At 40.9% G+C, this 19,673-nt stretch overlaps 1 protein-coding gene across 3 annotated transcripts in view; it reads right to left on the reverse strand.

Moving 5' to 3' along the window:
• USP13 (ubiquitin specific peptidase 13) overlaps nt 1-19,673 on the reverse strand; it is a 109,908-nt gene that overhangs the window by 68,095 nt on the left and 22,140 nt on the right. Inside the window, exons 2-4 of one of the 3 annotated variants that reach the window (XM_073896840.1) lie at nt 15,624-15,749; nt 9,109-9,166; nt 451-572 (exon numbers count right to left, since the gene is read on the reverse strand). In XM_073896840.1, coding sequence (XP_073752941.1) covers nt 451-572; nt 9,109-9,166; nt 15,624-15,749 — 306 coding nt within the window. Of the gene's footprint in view, nt 1-400; nt 573-9,108; nt 9,170-15,623; nt 15,750-19,673 lie in introns of those variants that run through there. The other 2 variants (XM_025878299.2, XM_073896843.1) reach the window with 2 other exon arrangements.

Here is a 19,673-nt window from a genome sequence, read left to right on the forward strand (position 1 = left end):
GATCAGAAGATACCCCTCTCCAACAGCCCCTGTACATCTCAGGGGCACAGTGTGAAAATCTAAGCAACAGACTGTGAGTTACGAGGGGCAAGAAGCCAGCCCACCGAGGGGAGGCCAGCCCACCGTGGGGGAGAGGGCAGCCCACCATGGGGAAGCGGGGGAGGCCAGGCCACAGGGGAGAGACCAGCCCAATGTTTATATACTTAGAGGCCCACACAGCAATGGAAAATAACACGCAGGAGAGGGTACCTGGCCGAACTCTACTAAAACCTCACCCTGCAAGACCCTTTCACAGAGAAGAAGCAATATGCTCATGTTCATGCTCGTTCTTCTCCTCTTCTCTCATTCAACCCGCCTTCCCCACCCCCCGAGTGCACACACACCACACACGCACACACACCTGACACAGAGTCACGCGCATCTAGCTAGCAGCCGTGCACACTCACTGACCAGGGCTGGTAACTCCTCAATATTTGGTAGTGCTATTTCATAGTGGTCTGGGAATATAACAAGTTTGGCTTCGTCTTCATATTCATAATCGTCGCTATTTAAATCGTCATCAGTATCTAGATCTGAGGAAAAAACAAAAACAAAGAACAAGAAGTGAAGAGAGAACATTTTACACCAAGGCAGAACTCACTGCAAAAGCCAGAGATCCACAGGAATGACAAACCAAGAGCATGATATTTACGATTCCCTCCTCTGACGACCATCCAGCTGCCCCAAACCAGGAGTAAAGGCCTACCATCTGTCCTAAGTTATGAATACTTATTAATAAGTGACAGATGTATAAAGACTGAGACCAGTCACACAGCTTTACAATTAAAATAGACACATGTGCCGATAGTCAATTTGTAAAGACTTTTAAAGGAGTAAATGGTTCATTCTGATCTGTTGGGTACCTGGCTCCTGACTGCATAAGAATGGACTGGAATGTTTTTCACAACACTGTAATATGGAAGAAGGTACAAGGTTTCAGCATACATAAACCAAGGTTCAATTCCAGCTCCAAAATTTAATGTAACTTTGAGCAAGTCACAAAGTCTCTAATCCTTAGTTTCCCCATTTGTAGAATGGAGATAATATCTCTTACCTCACAAAGCTTATCCGAGGAATAAATAAGAAATTGTGGACAAGAGACCTGGCACATAACAGGTAGTCAATAAGTGATAGCTATTATTTAAAAACAAAATCTCAATCTCCCTCTCTCTGTCTCTGTCTCTCTCTCCCCATCTCCCTCTAGGAGTTATTAAGATACTGTATCGTAAACCAGAGGGGAAAACCCCATAATATAAGTAGTCTTGTTGTCCTCAGGCTGTGCAGAATTTTCAGTAAGAAAACTGAGCTACCCTAGCCTGCTATGTATCAAGTCATCACCTGTTTGCTTGGCTAATCTCTGGTGAAGGTTAAGTGAAGGCTCAAGAAAATGTCTTGTCACAATATTTACATGGACATTTCAGCCTTACATTCACATGGATGCCAGCATCCCAGATCAGGTTTGTATATTTAGATGTTTGGAACTATGGTGATAAGGAGCTATTGAGCCATATTCCACTCACATCACACATAAACAGGTACACAAACACAGGTCTGTAGACAGAAAAAAATTATTTTCCTAGACGAAGCAACCACCTGAGAACCAAAGGATCTAGGTTCTGTTATTACCTTGTTGTTTGCCTCCAACCAAAAACCTAGAATCTTTTTGTGTACAGTTCTGCTCCTGAATTCTCAAAAGGAGGCAGTTTTAAGTGGAAAATGAGATACAGGGAAAACACGGTCTCAACAATTTAATAAAAGATTCCAAATAATAAGAATCAGAAATGCCAAAATAAAGAAATAGCCAACATTATTAGATAGCCATAATAGGTCAGTTTGACAAAAGGCAATGTTAAAGATGATTCTAAGAGTTTAAGAAGTCGTTAAAAGTGTTATTTGCTAGATGGGATGCTGCCCAATTCATGAATCATGTAATAAAAGCAATTAGATCTCCAATTTTTTTTAAAAAGTAACAAAAGGCATTTACTTAAAGGAAATGGTTCAAATAAAGACATTCTATATGTTATAAAAAAATTTTTTTTACTGCATCGACATTTTATTTTATTTATTTATTTTTTTTGCAGGTAATCTTTTTTTGTTTTTTATTGTTATGTTAGTCACCATACATTACATCATTAGTTTTTGATGTAGTGTTCCATGATTCATTGTTTGTGCATAACACCCAGTGCTCCACGCAGAATGTGCCCTCTTTAATACCCATCACCAGGCTAACCCATCCCCCTACCCTCCTCCCCTCCAGAACCCTCAGTTTGTTTTTCAGAGTCCATCGTCTCCCATGGTATTTGAATGCCCCAATTTCTATAATTTTAAAAATTAGAACCTAAATGTTCAATGAGAATGGTGTTCAACCCAGTAGAATATTATTTAAATGATACTTATTTAGACTATGTAGAAACATGGAAATATTTATGCTATGTCAATGTTAAAAATACAAAATTCATCTTCACTGTAAAGACAACTTTGTAAAAGTTATGTTCATAGACGAGAAATAGAAGGAAATCTGAACAAATGAAAACAGTGAGTGTGTGAGCATTTTTCTGTTCTTAAATCTTTATTACATCTTTTATAACAAGTTTAAGGAACGGAAGTACAACTCTTTTGTTTTTGTGTACAGATTCAGCTCATATTACATATTATCTAAGCTTCTCTTGTCCACAGAAAACACACTCACTTAATACTAAGTCAAGTCTTACCTGGCCAGACACAATGATAAACTACATCCAAAAAGAATCCCGCTCTGTCATTTACTAACTATGTAACCCTGGGCAAGGTCTTTCCAAGTTTATTTTCCTCTGGAGCACGCTATGAATAATATCTGCCCCCATAAGATTGCTGCGAGGATTAGACAAGATAAGGTTTTGAGGCATCTGGTAGAGGATCCGGCAGGTGTTAGGGGCTCCATAGACAGCGGCCACCATCATCACCATCACCCCCTTCCCTATGCTCCTGACAACCGACATAATCAAAAGTGCCCTCCGCTCCCTTTGGCTCGTCCCAGGGATCCTCCTATGTGATCTTGGAATGGAGAACATACGAACTTCAAAGGCTTCTAGACTGTAAACTGTCAGCGCAGGAAACGGGTCTTGTTCACCTGGCATATGCCCAGCCCCTGCACAGTACCCAGCACACACCACTCACGCATGAAGTGTCAATGAAAGGAGACGTCAGGAACTTAAAAACCCCAACATGCTAAGGACAACAGCAAAGCAGGAGTCTCAGAAGGGTGGTTGTGGGTTTGGGGGTTTTTTAATTGGTAATGGGTATGTGTTTAAAAATAAGCACAACTGAGTGCCTGGGTGGCTCAGTCGGTTAAGTGTCTGCCTTCAGCTCAGGTCATGATCCCAGGGTCCTGGGATCGGGTCCCGCATCAGGCTCCCTGCTCCTTGGGAGCCTGCTTCTCCCTCTGCCTCTCTCTCTCTCTCTCTCTCTCTCTCTCTCTCTCTCTGCCTCTCATGAATAAATAAATAAAATCTTTAAAAAAAACATAAAAATAAGCACAACTGCTGTTGTGCAAAAAAGGAAGAACTTTGTTGGGCTTCTTTATACTCCATCTATAGTTGCTTTTATTTTTATTTTTAATTCAATGGGATAGAAGGGGACCGTGATCCTTCCCAAACAGCTTTATCCAAATTAAGGAAAAGTCACAGAAGCAAATTACACTCTGGTTTTAAGGGACAGATCTAAGATTTCTCCTCAATATCTATGACCCCACAATCCCAAGTATAAATCTGTAAGTTCTAAATTTCCCCAATTAGAGTCTTACCACCCCAAAAATATCTAGTTGAGGAACCTACGGAGAAATTATACCCTAGGTACCAATAAGACTAGGACCCCCAACCTCTCCCAGCAGCTACTTTCCACTATGGCTATTAACTTGCGATACCTGAATGGACACTTTTTCTAAATTAAAAAAAAAAAATTGTTAATATCTCTTCCCAATTCAACTTCAATGATCTCTCTCAGATCCCTGGGAGAAGTGGCTGGGACCACAGCCATTTCTGAGAAGCAACTTGCCTCGGTTGAGAAGCAGCACCACGGATGAAAAGACCTTTAAATCAAACCAGGACTCGGACACCCCGCTCAGAGTTCTCCCTGGCCTGACCAGATTGACTAATCTGTGTGCTCAAGGTGAGAAGTCTGGCTGATCTAGTGCTGTGAAATCTGACCATTTACCCTCACAGGAAGGTACGGGGGAAACCTCCTTGAACACAGACCCTGGTCTGGGACCTACTTCAGAAGGAAGGGGCAAAATGAAGTTCACTAGAACGTTCTGGCCCTTATAGATACAGCTGAGTTTCCTGAACAGGCCCATTCCTAGAACTTTCCACAAATGCTCTGTTTTCAACCCATTTCTCGTCAAGTATGAATGCTAAGGCTAAAACCAAAAAAGTGGAAATTTAAGCTCCCTGAGTTTTAGTGGTGGTTCTTCGATGTCCCAGACTTCAGACACAAAAGAACTTGACTCCTTTACTCCTATTTCTGAAAGTTGGTGGGAAGGTGGGGAAGCCAATAAAAATGTAAATATTTAACACTGTTTTAATGACATACCAAAGATCTGCACTAAATGCGTTAGCACTTATTTACACATCTATACACATTTGTAGCTTGACTGTAAAAAATATGTAAGATTAGGCCAGAACCACATCATGAGTCCTGGGGTATTTCTTTGAAGATCCTGGACTCCCTAATATCCATCCCCTTCTCTCCTTCCATCTCATAAAACAGTAAGTTTTGTATTAGCCGAGTCCAAAAATTCACAATCTCCCCTATCGCTGTAAGTTATCCTTTAAAAGATAACCTAACAGTGTCCCTCTCTAGCTTAAAAACATTGACACAGAGCTACCCACTTCCTCAGTGCAGAGCGGCCCTAAGCCAAAAGAAATGCCCAAAAGCCCTGTTTGTTTAGTAGTTGGGTCCAAACAACTTAATAAGTGTTTATGTTCTAATGACTTAGTAACCATTTGAAAAAAATAATATACGTAAATGGAAAGGCAGAAATGTTTCATTTCACTCTTAAGTCACCACAATCCCTTGCTAACGGGATGTGTGCCCCTGTTGGGCACTGCACAGCTTCTTTCTGCATCAAATGGAACACAGCCTCCCTCATGTCCTGTTCCACATTTATTTTTCACATGGTACTTGCCTTTTTACCATAGAAACCACCAAAAAACCAGCTCCACAAAGAGGCGAAGTCACTGAAAGGAATTTAGGATTCTCCAATAGTAAAACTACACCATGCTAATAGTTCATGCAATGTTCAAGCATCACTGCTGTTCCCCTGAAACGTTAAAATAACCTGTGGTGCACCTGTGAGTTCACCGTAGCACCCGTGGGTGCCTCAGAGCACAGTTTGGAAACTAAGTGTTAATGGTCCCCAACTGCCTAGAGGAAAAAAGTCTAAAAGCATGGTATATATTATACTATTGCTGGAAGAATATACAAGATACGTAAGAATGTGTAAATAGAAAATACTATTTGTCTCTGGGGAGAGCAACCAAGTAAGCTAGGAGGCAGAGAAGCGAGAAAGACTTACTTTTCATTATAGAGCCCTTTATAACTTTTCAATTTTAAGCTTTGTCCAAAAAACATTGTTCTAAAAATGTTTTTTAAATCCTAAGTATAAAAAGTATAAAATTAAGTAATTCAAAAATAAATAATTGTCACACACACACACACACACACACACACACACACACACACACACACCAGCAAGAGCTAGAGCTGAGTGAAGAGTCCTTAACTGTGACTTCACCTGAATGAACATCAAGGTAATCGGGAAGAATGACTTGAATGTTGAGGGGCAAGATGGTGCTCCAGAGACTTGGATAGGCCATTCAGCACCAGCTCAGTTTCCCTGATAGAATCAATATTGAAGGTCATAATTGAATGATTCAGTGGGTTCAATGTTCACTGTTGAGCCAGTGAAACAGGAATTGGTCACGAAGTCATGACGTGACTGGGGAAAAAGCAGCTTCTATCCAAGAGAAAGCATTAATCAGCTACATCTATTTTGTGAGGGGAAGATGGGCATTGTGATGACATTTTAATAGCAATGAGAAAAATGCTTTCTAGTCAAAGAAACAAAGAGGCTGCAAGAGAGCTCTGAGTTCTCTTCCTCTCCAAGAAGAGACAACCCCAACATCGCTTTTAGGGAAGCTACAAGCTGCCTCCCAGTAGCCACTCTCCCCTTCTTCCTCAAACAGACTTTACTCAATGAAGCCAGTTAATAAACTTAATGTACTTTCCAGTCTCCTGTACAGCACAAGGTATGACCACGTGACCAAGTCCTGACCAGAGAGGTGTAAAGTGAAGTGTTGCTTAAGGATCTGTGAGAAGACTGACAAAAGGAAGCTGATGACTCCACAGGGAGACTAGATATTTTTTTTGTCCTTCCCCCCTTCTTCTTTGCTCTTTTCCGGGATGGCGACGTAAGGGTGGGAGTCCCAGAAGCCATTTTGGACCATGTAGTGACCATGAAGTTAGAATCACAGGGCAGGATGGAGGGTGAAGCAGAGATAGGGGAAGAGTCTAGATCCTGATGAACATGAGGCCATCACAACAGCCTGGACTTGCTGCTTCCTGATATCCTCTACATGAGAGAGAAATAAACATCCACCTTATTTAAAGTCACCAATATTTTAAGTTTTCTGTTGCCAGAAAATAAGCCAGATCTAAGCCTAATATCATCCTTCACTTGAATGTACAGGCCGCATCAGCTTGAAAACAGCTGTGATCAGTGTAATAAGAGAAAAGTGACTGCTCCTAGGGGACATGAAGCATCATATCGAGGGAACTGTAAATCTGGGCTTGCAAAACCAAATTCTCACTGGGATGAAGCAGCCAACATCAATGTGTGATGTATATGGGTAACAAACAATAGAGAGAAACAGGGCCTGAGGCAAGCCCCAAAGAACAAATGGTGTTTACATTTAATTTTTTTTAAAAACTGGCAGAGTCCAAACAGAATATATTTGCTGGACTGTGACTTTTAAGTATGTTCTGTGGTTTTCTAAGATACGGAATGTTGAGTGAACACAGACGGCAGCCTGTAGAAATAGACGGCGGAAATAGAACAGTAGGTTAGCATTCCCAAGAAGCAATGGAAAAGGTCCACACAGTGTGAAGCACAAAACCTCAGTGCTTACTTTTGGATTAATTCTTAAAATAGTTACTTTACTATATCCTCTACCACCAAAGTGGTCACTAGAGAAATCAAACTGCAAGGTCTTTAAGTGCAAGACAGAAAGGTTAAAGGACAGGAGGCCAGCTGACTTCTCCATTCAGCCAAAGGAAAAATAACACCAGTAATTCAAAATGTTTAATTATTTCCACCTTTGAAAATGCCATGTTGATGCCATTTAATTCAGAAGTCACATCATCTCTATTCATAGAAGGGAGCCCAAGGCTAATAACCAAAGCATCAGATTGCACCCAATCATTTCAGCTTTGAGGCCCATTCTGAGCTGGTTTGGGTTTGGTTGGTTGATTTGGGTCGTGGTTCAAAGACCACAGAGAGGTGGGAAAGATTGGCCGGGGTGGAAAAACCAACTATAGATAAGCCTCATAAAGAAAACCATGACTGAAAACCAGGACAGAAAACAACAAGCACAAGTCCAGTGTAGAATAATGGAGACTCAATAATGAAGACTCAAAGCAGGAAGGACACTCAGCTCCATGACTGTTTCCAATGGCTTTACTTTTCAAATAATTAATGTGTCTTTTCATAACAACAGTGACACATGTTTGTTATAGAAAAAATTTAAACCAGACAAGCAAAAAGAAGAAAATAAAAATCACCTCAATCCCACCACTAGGAAAGAGCTACAATATTAACAATCTGGAATATATTTTGCCAGACTCTTCTGGACTCTCAGTTATACATGTATACATGTGTGTACATACCCACACATGTATACACACACATACATACATGTACACACATACACACACACATACACATGTGTACAGTTTTTTTTTTACCAAAATGAAATCATAACATGCAAATGATTTTGAAGTTTCTTTCAAACCATAATCCTAGGCATTTAGGGATAGAAACTTGCTTGGTCAAAAGTTATCAAGTCCCTTTTTCTCCTGGCAAAAGCATTTCAGAAGTTTAATATGAAAAATGAGCATGATGACATGATACAGAAACTGGTACTCATTTGGCTTTTCTGAATGAGGGAGAAGAAAATCACTGCTAGGCACACACCACAGTAATCACTGCTGCAGGCAAGATCCACAGGCAGATGATACAATTAGTGTGCAAAGCTTTGAGGAGAAACAAGATATTAGCATAGTCTCAAAGTATTACTCCCAAAGTATTCATTAATTACACTGTATCTTCACAGTGGAGAAACCCAGCCAATACCACCTCAACAAGGGATCAAGGTTACAGCACCAATATGAAGACATCTCACTATCACATGCCCCCCAATATCATGCACTGAGAAGGGCACATCGCCTCTGTAGTGTTCTTGCCAAAAATGCATTACCTCAGATTTTGGAGGAAACACCAGACGAACCCGAACTGAGGAACATTCTACAGAATAACTAGCCAGTACTCTTGAAAAGTGTAATGATTATTAAAGACAAAAAAAAAAAAATACTGAAGAACTATCAAAGATTAGAGAGGATTAAAAAAAACATGACCACTAAATACAACATGGGATCCTAAAAAAAAAAAAAAAGGACATTAGTGGGAAAAAATGATGAAATCTGAATAAAGTCTGCAGCTGGGCTAATATTAAAAAAAGAAATAACGTCTCTACTTTCAAGGCAGTGAAATAGGAGAGCAGAAGCAGGATCTTAATTACTCTCTAGTCACTGTAAGTATAACTGCTTCAGAACACTAAACCCAACTCGAAGAGTGCTAGAAGCATCCTTCGCCACTAGGTAAACACAAAGCAGAGGCAGATCATCGCAAGTTAAATGAGTTCCTCTTATCATTAAATTGTAAAGCAATAAATAACCTATTATCCCAAATCAAATAAGCACGTGCACATACACACACACAGAAAATCTGGGCACACTACTGATGACTATTTACATTACCTAAAAAAATCTTGGAATTCCTCCGTTTTGGTAAAGCTCCACCAGATGCCCCTCTTACCTTCTGAAAAGAAAACAAGAGATTGTTAAAATGCAGCCTATAGACTAGACAATGGGGAAAGAGTGGGGAGAATACATCTCACAGGTTCTCGGATTTTACAAAAGGTCAAGATGAAATTCTCAACCTGGACTAGAGATTCCAGGATAAACCAGAACTTGACCAGGTCAATGGAGGTAGGTGAAGGGCAACGCTATTGTTCTACCTGATTATTTTCACCAAGTTATCAAGACAGCACTTCTGGAAAGGGAAAGGAACCAGGGATCAAGGTGAACTAGACATTTCAACTTCGAATCGGCACATACTCCCAAGAGGCTGGAGTCCATGCCCAATGCTGGAACTATTCTGGAGAGATGATGGTGACTCCTGTAGAGAAGGCTCGTACTCCCTTATCCCCCTGCTACCCACTGGGTCCCTGTGCTTGGTCCTGGGCGTGCACAACAATCACTGTTGAAAGAGCAAATAAATACTGACAAGTAGTCACTGATATTCTGGTCATATTAAATCTCAGTCTAACCTCCCTGAACATTTCTGGAGCACCAACTAATGGCTAGTTGCCATCTGAAGCTTCGTGGATTTTCTACCTCTGGTAGAAGTCTGTGGCAGCAATGAAATAAATGCCCATCAGGTGGTTAAGCTAAAGAAATCATTTGTTACCCTTCCGACACACAAAAATTTTACCCTCAAATAGGATTATAAAAATTTTTGTTTCGGGCACCCGGGTGGCTCAGTCAGTTAAGCATCTGCCTTCAGCTCAGGTCATGATCTCAGGGTCCTGGGATGGAGCCCCGCATCGGGCTCCCTGCTCAGCGGGGTCTGCTTCTCCCTCTCCCTCTGCTGCTCCCCCTGCTTGTGCTCGCTCTCTCTCTCAAATAAATAAAATTAAAAAAATTTTTTTTTGTTTCAAATGGCCCAAATCGTATTTCTACACCATTTGTCCTCTCAGTGATTAGAAAAGAGCACATCTCCAGCACACCATGGCATAAGGGTCAAAGCCCAGCATCTTCCCAAGTGGCCACATGTTGTGGCAGCATCGAGGGCTTGCTGCTGCTTTAGTTTGTTCCCTTATCAGTCTTAAGTCTCCTTTGCCACACTTTATTATTTGGCATTGAAGGCTGACTCATCTTTGTGATTCTCACATTAAGTTTTTACAGCTTCTACTATTAGTTTATAGTTTACATCTTAAGCATGTGAAAATGACTGAACACTTTAGCTCAAAACTTGTCTCTCCAAATACTCATGCCAAATTCTTGTCCCCTCTCTTGGAATCCCTCTCCTCCAAGGTCTCCGAGCCGCTGTTCCTCTTCCCACCACATGCCTGTCTCAAAAAAGGGATGAAATAAAACCTGTACCAAAGGCACATTTAGCAGTCCTGGAGGTCACCTGAAATCTCTCTACCGAAGTTTATGGCATGCTTTTAATTGCTCCAAACTCACTGTCTCCTCCATTCCTGCAGGATGGTGGAGGGAGAGAGAAGGAGAGGGGCTGCATGAAGACCTGTTAGAATACGAGACTCTCCCTGATTCTGCCATTCACACCTTAGACTTGGAGTAGATTCGCTTCCCTTCAGGAAAAACAAAAACAAAAAAACCCACTAGGTTTTCCTTCCAAAGACCATCACCTCTGTGTCTGCCTCAGTCTCCACTAGAAATCAACAGGGTTTGAGAAACGGGAACTCCTTGGTCAGCAAACATGACTGTGCCCATGGGTCAGCCTCTGTGATGGCACTGAGGCTACAAAGTAAATGAAGACGTGGTCCATCCCTTGAGCGGCCCACCAGCAAAGTAGGGGAGGATATATGCAAACAAAGAGCACAATAGTTTCTGGTGAGTATTAAGAGATATGTGAAAAAGGTAGGATCATAAGACGGAAATGACAGTTCTGGAGGTGGAGACTGTGGGCAGGTAAGAAGAGCAGCAGGTCTGGCATGTAGCAACTACTCAGCAAAGATTTGTTCAATGGATGGATGGATGATGGATGGACAGATGGATGATGAACAGATGAATGGATGGACAGATGGATGGATCGATGGATGATGAATGGATGGATGATGGATGAATGTATGAATGGATGGATGATTAATGGATGAAGGAAGGAAGGAAGGAAGGAAGGAAGGAAGTAGATAAATGGGTGGATGGATGGATGGATGGATGGATGATGGACAGAGAGACAGATGATGGATAGAGAGATGGATATGCTGACCATAGGGAATACAAGTATGAGAGGAATGAGGCATCCCAGAGAGAAAGACAAACAGCATGTACAAAGGTATGAAATCATAGTGTATTTCAGGAAGAAGTGGTTTGATATATCTAAAGCACAAAGTTGGTGGAGTAAAAGTAGAGTCAGAAAGGCTAGAAGGGGCCAGATTACAGAAGGCCTTGCAATCACATGCAAAAAAAAAAAAAAAAAATTGGGACTTCAACCCGCAACAAAGGGAGATACCAGAGATTTAAGCTTCAGAGTCCCACAGATGCACAGATACATGCATTTGAAAAGATCACTCTGGGTGCAGCATGCACACTGGGTGGGATTCAAGGAGGCAAGTTTGAAGGAAGGATTACTATGGAGAGGACAGGACGGACTTCAGAGCCATTTGGGAGGTGCAGGTAACCGGACGTGGGTCACCAACCAGCAATGGAATGAAAGAAGAATCCAAAAGACTTCTAGGTCTCTAGAATTCAAGATGAAGGACAACTCTGAGAAAGAGGATTATTCACTGAGTCTGGGCACACTGAGCTTGAAGTACCTATGAGGTGTTCAAGTAGGAAAAGTCACATCAGAGTCAGATGGTCAGATCTTTGGCTCTGAAGAGACACTGATTAGGAAGTCATCGGTTCAGAGACAGTGGTTAAACAAGGAAATGGACAACACTGATAAGGAAGAGTAGCTTTCAGAGAAAGATGGTCAAAAGGCAACCTAGGAAGTGTGGATATAAGGAATAAATGAATGAAGAGATGCTAGTGAGACAAAGTCAGAAAAGGCAGCCTAAAAAACAGGAGGAAGCCAGGAAAGAATGGTGCCAACGAAAGCAGGAGAGGAGCAGTTCCAAGAGGGAAGCAAGTTCAAATACTCAAAAAGCCAAGCAAAATCAGGGCTGAAACATATCCACCAACAAGACAACGCAGCAGTCACCACAGCCCTGGCAGTTTTAGTGGATTAGCAGGAAGATCGACCCAACGGCAATGCTGAACTTCCAGCGAGGGATACTAGAGGTGATGAGAACAGGAAAGCTTTTAAAGACACTTTACTTGAGGGATGGGTTGGCCAAAGGAGGACACAAATTACAGGGACAGTTTTGTGATGTGTTCTTTTTTAAGATGGAAGGAAAAAGCCAGAAGAGCAAGATGTTGAAGAAAAGGGAGTTAAGGAAGAAGCAAGTTTCCGAGGAGGAAACAGAGCTGTGAGGACAGAGAACATAGCTTTCCGCTGGGTTGTGGGAACCCAAGTCAAGCAGCTCAGGAAGTTCCTGTCCAGGGTCCCTGTTCTCAGAGAAGTACAAGTCAAATCATTTTCTGAAGAGGATGAGGGAGGCCTCCCTGGTAGCGCCCTGAGGACAGCACCCAGAGTCTGGAGGGGGAGAAGCTGCAGGCCAGGTTTGCTGGGCAGTGAGTGGGGCCAGCAGACGGGGGAGGCCAGGAGTCTGACAGGGCCCCAGACCATGGTGGTGCAGGATTGCTCGCAGTGTGTACCTGGAAGCCGGGATGACACTCACGGCATGACTAACCAGAGCTCTGGGGACAGCTAAGGAGGCAAGACAAGGGCATAAGAGCCCCTTGAGGGCACTGGTGGTAAGAGAACATTTTAAGCGCTGAGAAGCCGTCTCAACAAACAGGGGAAGTGGCCACCTGGACAAGACACGGGCCTGCAAACTGCAAGGAGGGAAAACAACAGAGTGAAATCAGAATAAATGAGAGCTAAACTGAGAGAGGGTTGTGGTCAGAGAGTGAAATATTTAACTGAAAAGTTAAGAGGCAGAGCTAACCGCACAAGACTGCCAGCATTCTGCAATTCTACCACAAGCTTTGGAGCAAGATATCTCAAGCCTCAGGGCCTAGGTTTCATTTCCCCCCCACACTCCCACCCCCGGTTTCCTAAAACTTCATCATTTTATATTAAGACATATGTCCGGGACAAAGCATACCTCATAAGAATTGCTAGGTCCCACATGACAAGAGCAGTGAATGTAAATCATGTACTATCAGGTGAATATTAGATTATTTTAAAGCTAATCATTGAGTTGATGGCTTATCTGACCTCCTGGCCTTTCTTCCTCCTCTTCCTCCTACTCTGCCCACTGTCCAATTTGGGGATCTCTCCTGTGTCTGGAACTTAAACAGAAAACATATTAGGTAGGCTAAGGTGAACGATCAGATGAACTTCAAATCAGCATCGACTCTTTAGAAGTTCCAACACAGTCTACAAACTATTAGGACTGAAGTGAAAGCTGAAGAGTATTGTTAAGTATAAAAGTCAATATTTGAATATTATAACATCCCCAAATATCATCAATAACCAATTAAAATACATGAAGTAAAAATTAGCAGTAACAACAGTTACAAAAATTACAGAGTACCTAAAAAAAAATCTCACAAAATACAAGCTCTTTTATTGAAAATTACAAAATAGTATTGAAGGAGACAAAAGAGAACTGAATAAACAGAGAGGTATGTCATTTTGAATACTCATTCAATAAATATTTATGAAGCACCTACTATGTGCTGGGACTGTTAAGTGCTGAAGACACAGAACTGAACAGACAAAAATCCTTGCCCTCATGGAGTTTACCCGATGCTGTGGATTACAGATTAATCTCTAAATTCACTGTGATTGTGCTCAAAATCTCAACAGGATTTTTTAAACTAGACGAACTGATTCTAAAATCTACATAGAAAAATAAATGTCTAAACCCAGGGAAGTTCCGGAAAAAGTGCTTGCACTACCAGATATCAAGGCTTGCTGCAACAATGCAGAGACAGAAAAATAAGATCAACAGAAAAGAACCAAGAGCCCCAAAACAGCCCCAGGTACAAATGGCCAGTTAAAATATATATATAAAAAAAAGATGGTACTATAAATCGTTGAAAAAGACTGCACTACTCTAGTAAGAGCAGGACAACTGGTTACCAGTGAGAAAAATAAAAAACAGATTCCCATACTTCACACAAATATAACAATAAACTATAGACCGAAAAAGTCCAAAAATGTCACACATATGCTCATGCAAACACACATGCACTTCAAAAACAAAAGTATTAAAAGAAATATGATTATAACCCTGAGTTGGGAAACAATTTCTTAGATAAGATACAAAAGGCACAATTCATAAGAAAAAAGTTTAATAAATCTAACATCGAATTCAAAACTTCTATACAGAATAATTCATAAATGAAACAAAAAGTCAAGCCACATACCATAAGAAAAAAGGAAAACCAGAGAAGAGAAAACCAGGATGGTCGACAGACATATATAAAGATGTCCAACCCTCACAGAAGGAAATGCCAATCATTTAGATGCCACTTTGCAACCATTAGATTGGCAAAAATCAAAAGTCTGACCCAGTGTAGGTGAAGGTGTGGGAAAACAGGAATTGATAATCAGTGCAGATAGGAGTATAAATCGGTGCAACCACACTGGGGAAGGATTTGGCAATACCTCACCAAAATGAAAATAAGCACACCCACACACCAACATTACCACTTGCAGATATTTAATGGTTGCCTCATTTGTAGAAACAAAAAAGAAAAAAAAATGGGAACAATCTAAATGTTCATCCGTAGGACAGCAGGATAATAAATGACAAGGTACTCTTAAGAGGGAATAAGAAGTCATAAAATGAATTAAGTATATTCAGATGCATTGCAACACGAACAGATTTCAAGGACGTGAAAAGGGAAAGCCCTACACAGAATTATAGGTAACAGTATGATAGTATTTATCTACATCTTAAAAACCCATAAAGTCCTACATATTGTTGATGACTATCTGTACATAAATGAAATATAATGACATACATAGGAATGAGAACAAAATTGCAGCCATGGTTACTACTGGGGAGGGAAACAAAAGACTTGAGCTTTCAGGAAAGCTCTTTCTCTTGCTCAAAAAAAAAAAAAAAAAGTCTGAAGCAAAAACATCCAAATATTTTTTTATTTCTGATTTGGGGATTTCTGACATTATTTTGTGTACTTGTCTGTATTTTTGACTTAATTTTTTTTCCTTCAATCAACTCATGTCTTAACACTAATGAGAAATTCAGAGGAAGAGAAAAATTAAACTGGGTAAGGTAGGGTTTGGGGAAATCTGTGAATCTCTGCCAACAGTCGTGTTTCTGTTTCCCATCATCAAAGGGCATCAGAAGTCACGTGGGCAGAATAAACCCTCTGTGCTGTGTGATAACGCACAGCACAACAACATTACGGGAAAGATCCCAAGGCCGTTCTCCCAGCGTGTGTCTCACCTCTCGCACGTGTCTTTTCAGGTGCATGTATACACTCTGTCCAGTTTTTCGAAAATGTCTTTCAACATGTTCCCTTCCAAAGGCCAAAAATGTATTCATGCATACATAGAGTCCACCTTCAGAATTCTAGGAGAAAGAGATGACAAAATTAGCCAAGCAAACCTCGCCAAGTCATTTAGATACAAAAAAGGGGAAGGGAAGGAGGGCGAACTAGGAAGACAAGGCCCAGCAAAAGGCCACCTGGTCATCGCAGTCCCCTGCGATGACCCTCTGGGACTCCACAGCCAAGCACAGCAGCAGCTGCCACCCCAACCCCGGCTTCCAGGTGCTCCCGGAGAGCTGCCCACAATCTCCCAGTCGCAAGAGCCTCAGAGGCCCTGGGAAATCCACCTGCTTGTCTGACTCTCCAAACTGGGGTAAAGGACAATAAGGGAAAGAAGAAGTTTGGCCAGTGATCCAACTCCCACCACTGCAATGGTTTATCAATCACTCTTCTTCACTGATGAATGCAAGTCTCCAGGAACAGAAAGTTCTATACTCTTTTAGCAGGACGGGGTTCTTCGATTCAAAGATATTCGTCCCTTCCTTTGGTGACACAAGATATGCGATGGTACCCATTAATAAAATAGGACAGTTTAATAAATCAATAATAACTTAATGAGTAAATAATAAAGCATGGAGTCCTATCATAATCCTAACTACTTATTTTTGCATGCCTGATATGTGCCAGGTGCTTCTCATATACTATTTCTAATCCTGACAATACCACAAGCTGCTTATTATTATTTCCATTTTACAGTTTAAAAAAAGAACTAAAGATAAGTCACTTGTCCAAGTTCACATGACTTGAAAGTGTCAGTTAAACTAAAGCCATTTCTCTTTCTATGCCACATTTCAAATATTATTTAATTACTGACATACTGGCACAATGAACAGTCAAGGATATTGTTTACATTTTCGATGTTTGAGTTTCTATCCCAATTTCATCTCTCCTCTTTCTCTCAATTTGCCTATAAAATTAGCCATCCTTGGGGCACCTGGGTGGCTCAATCGGTTGAGTGTCTGACTCTTGGTTTCAACTCAGGTCATAATCTCTGGGTCGTGAGATCGAGCCCCACACTGGACTCCAGGCTCAGCTCAGAGTCGACTTGAGATTCTCCACCTCTGTCCCTCCTCCTATCCCCCTTAAATAAATAAATAAATAAATAAATAAATAAATAAATAAATAAATAAATAAATAAAATTAGCATCCTTTCCTCAATTTCGAAAGTGGATTTTTATTAAGCTTTGTCAGTCTCACCTCACCAAATAATTTTAAAAAATAATTTTTTTAAAAAAATCTATCAGAATTGCCAACAAGCGCCTATCAAAATTCCTTACATTTTAGTAGAGCACAAATTCAACAACAAAACAGGCACTGATGTTCACTACAAATACATGAAAAATAATTTTTAAATTCCAATAACTCAGGATTGTATATATTTTTAATTTCTAATAAAATTCTCTAACACTGTACCTTTGGTTTATAACCCAGACATAAATGAGTCTTATCACAATGAGGATATTATGGCAGCATTAGTTCAGATATGTGTCTATTATTGCAGCAAATATATTGCATAAGGCAAGAAAAGGAAAAAGGCATAAAGATCACAAATAAAGGGGCGCCTGGGTGGCTCAGTCTAAGCGTCTGCCTTTGGCTCAGGTCATGATCCCAGGGTCCTGGGATCAAGCCCTGCTTCAGGCTCCCTGCTCTGCAGGAAGCCTGCTTCTCCCTCTCCCACTCCCCCTGCTTGTGTTCCCTCTCTCACTGTCTCTCTCTGTCAAATAAATAAATAAAATCTTTAAAAAAAAGAAAGATCACAAATAAAGAAGTAAAATGGTCTCGATTTGCTGATAACATTATAGTCTATATGGAAAATCCTTAAAAATCTACAAACTACTAACTAGTAAAACTAATAAATGAATTTAGCAAGGTCATGGAATACAGGTTTATAGGCAAAAATCAATTTCAATTTTATACTCTGGCAACAAACATCTTGCAAATGAAATTTTTTAAAATTTGACTATAAAATAGCATTCAGAAAACAGAGTTATTTAGTTTGTGCCTCTGGATAACTTTCTCTCTTTGAATGAGATCACTTCAATAAAACTAGAAAAGTTTTTCAACTAAAGGCAACATATTATATTCACTTGATCAACAGATTAAATCCTTTCAAAAGTTTTAAATAGACATGTTTTTTGCATAGTCATAACCCTTAGAAAACTTGCATCATTATAATGGTGAGTTATTCATTAGGCCCATTAAATTGAGCACCACATATTGTGATTTTAAAACATAACATTTCCATTCTCTTCCAATAAAATGTAATTCAATCAAAAAGAATTCAAACCAGAAGATATACCAGGGAAAATGAGATTTGCAACCAGGGTCCTGAACTGCCACTAATTAGCTCTGTGGCCTAAAGGTTGTCATTCAGTCTCTAGGCTTCAGTATTTTCCTTCATTAGCATGGCCAGCAAGAATTCCCACCTCACAGGGTTTCGTTAAGTCCAAATGGGGTGAGCTTTTCTGCACGTGGACGCATCGTTAAAGTCTCCCCTCCCACCGCCGTCATGTGTAAGTCAGAGTCTCCCAAAGAGCCTGAACTGCTGCGGAAGCTCTTCACCGGAGGTTTGAACTTTGAAACAACCGATGAGAGTCTGAGGAGCCATTTTGAGCAACGGGAACGCTTACGGACTGTGTGGTACTGAGACATCCAAACACCAAGCGCTCCAGAGGCTTTGGGTTTGTCACGTATGCCACTGTGGAGGAGGTGGATGCAGCCATGAACGCAAGGCCACACAAGGTGGATGGAAGAGTTGTGGAACCAAAGAGGGCTGTCTCAAGAGAAGATTCTCAAAGGCCTGGTGCCCACTTAACTGTGAAAAATATTTTTATTGGTGGCATTAAAGAAGACACTGAAGAACATCATCTAAGATTATTTTGAACAGTATGAGAAAATTGAAGTGATTGAGATCATGACTGACCGAGGCAGTGGCAAAAAGAGAGGTTTTGCTTTCGTAACATTTGATGACCATGACTCTGTAGACAAGACTGTCATTCAAAAATACCATACTGTGAATGGCCACAACTGTGAGGTAAGGAAAGCCCTATCTAAGCAAGAGATGGCTAGTGCTTCATCCAGCCAAAGAGGTCGAAGTGGTTCTGGAAACTTTGGTGGTGGTCGTGGAGGTGGTTTTGGTGGGAATGACAACTTTGGTCGTGGAGGGAACTTCAGTGGTCGAGGTGGCTTTGGTGGCAGTCGAGGTGGTGGTGGATAAGGTGGCAGTGGGGATGGCTATAACAGATTTGGTAATGATGGAAGCAACTTTGGAGGTGGCGGAAGCTATAAAAATTTTGGCAATTACAATAATCAATCCTCAAATTTTGGACCCATGAAAGGAGGAAATTTTGGAGGCAGAGCTCTGGCCCCTATGGTGGTGGAGGCCAATACTTTGCCAAACCATGAAACCAAGGTGGCTACGGTGGTTCCAGCAGCAGCAGTAGCTACGGCAGCGACAGGAGGTTTTAATTACTGCCAGGAAACAAAGCTTAGCAGGAGAGGAGAGCCAGAGAAGGGACAGGGAAGCTACAGGTTACAACACATTTGTGAACTCAGCCAAGCACAGTGGTGGCAGGGCCTAGCTGCTACAAAGACATGTTTTAGACAATACTCATGTGTATGGGCAAAAAGCTCGAGGACTGTATTTGTGACTAATTGTATAACAGATTATTTTAGTTTCTGTTCTATGGAAAGTGTAAAGCATTCCACCAAAGGGTTTTAATGTATATATATATATATTTTTTTTTTTTTGCATCCATGCTGTTGATTGCTGAATGTAATAGTCTGATCATGATGCTGAATAGATGTGTCTTTAAAAAAAAAAAAAAAAGTTCAAAGGGGGTGAGATACATTTCATGCTGTAAAGCATTACATAAACAATAGCAATTATTTATTATAAGCTACAGTTCCGTGTGCCACGTATATCTCCTATTATCTCAATTATATTA

The sequence above is a fragment of the Callorhinus ursinus genome, unplaced genomic scaffold (assembly GCF_003265705.2).
Source record: "Callorhinus ursinus isolate GAN/ISIS: 27379988/994484 unplaced genomic scaffold, GSC_fseal_2.0 scaffold1, whole genome shotgun sequence".
NCBI lineage: Eukaryota > Metazoa > Chordata > Mammalia > Carnivora > Otariidae > Callorhinus > Callorhinus ursinus.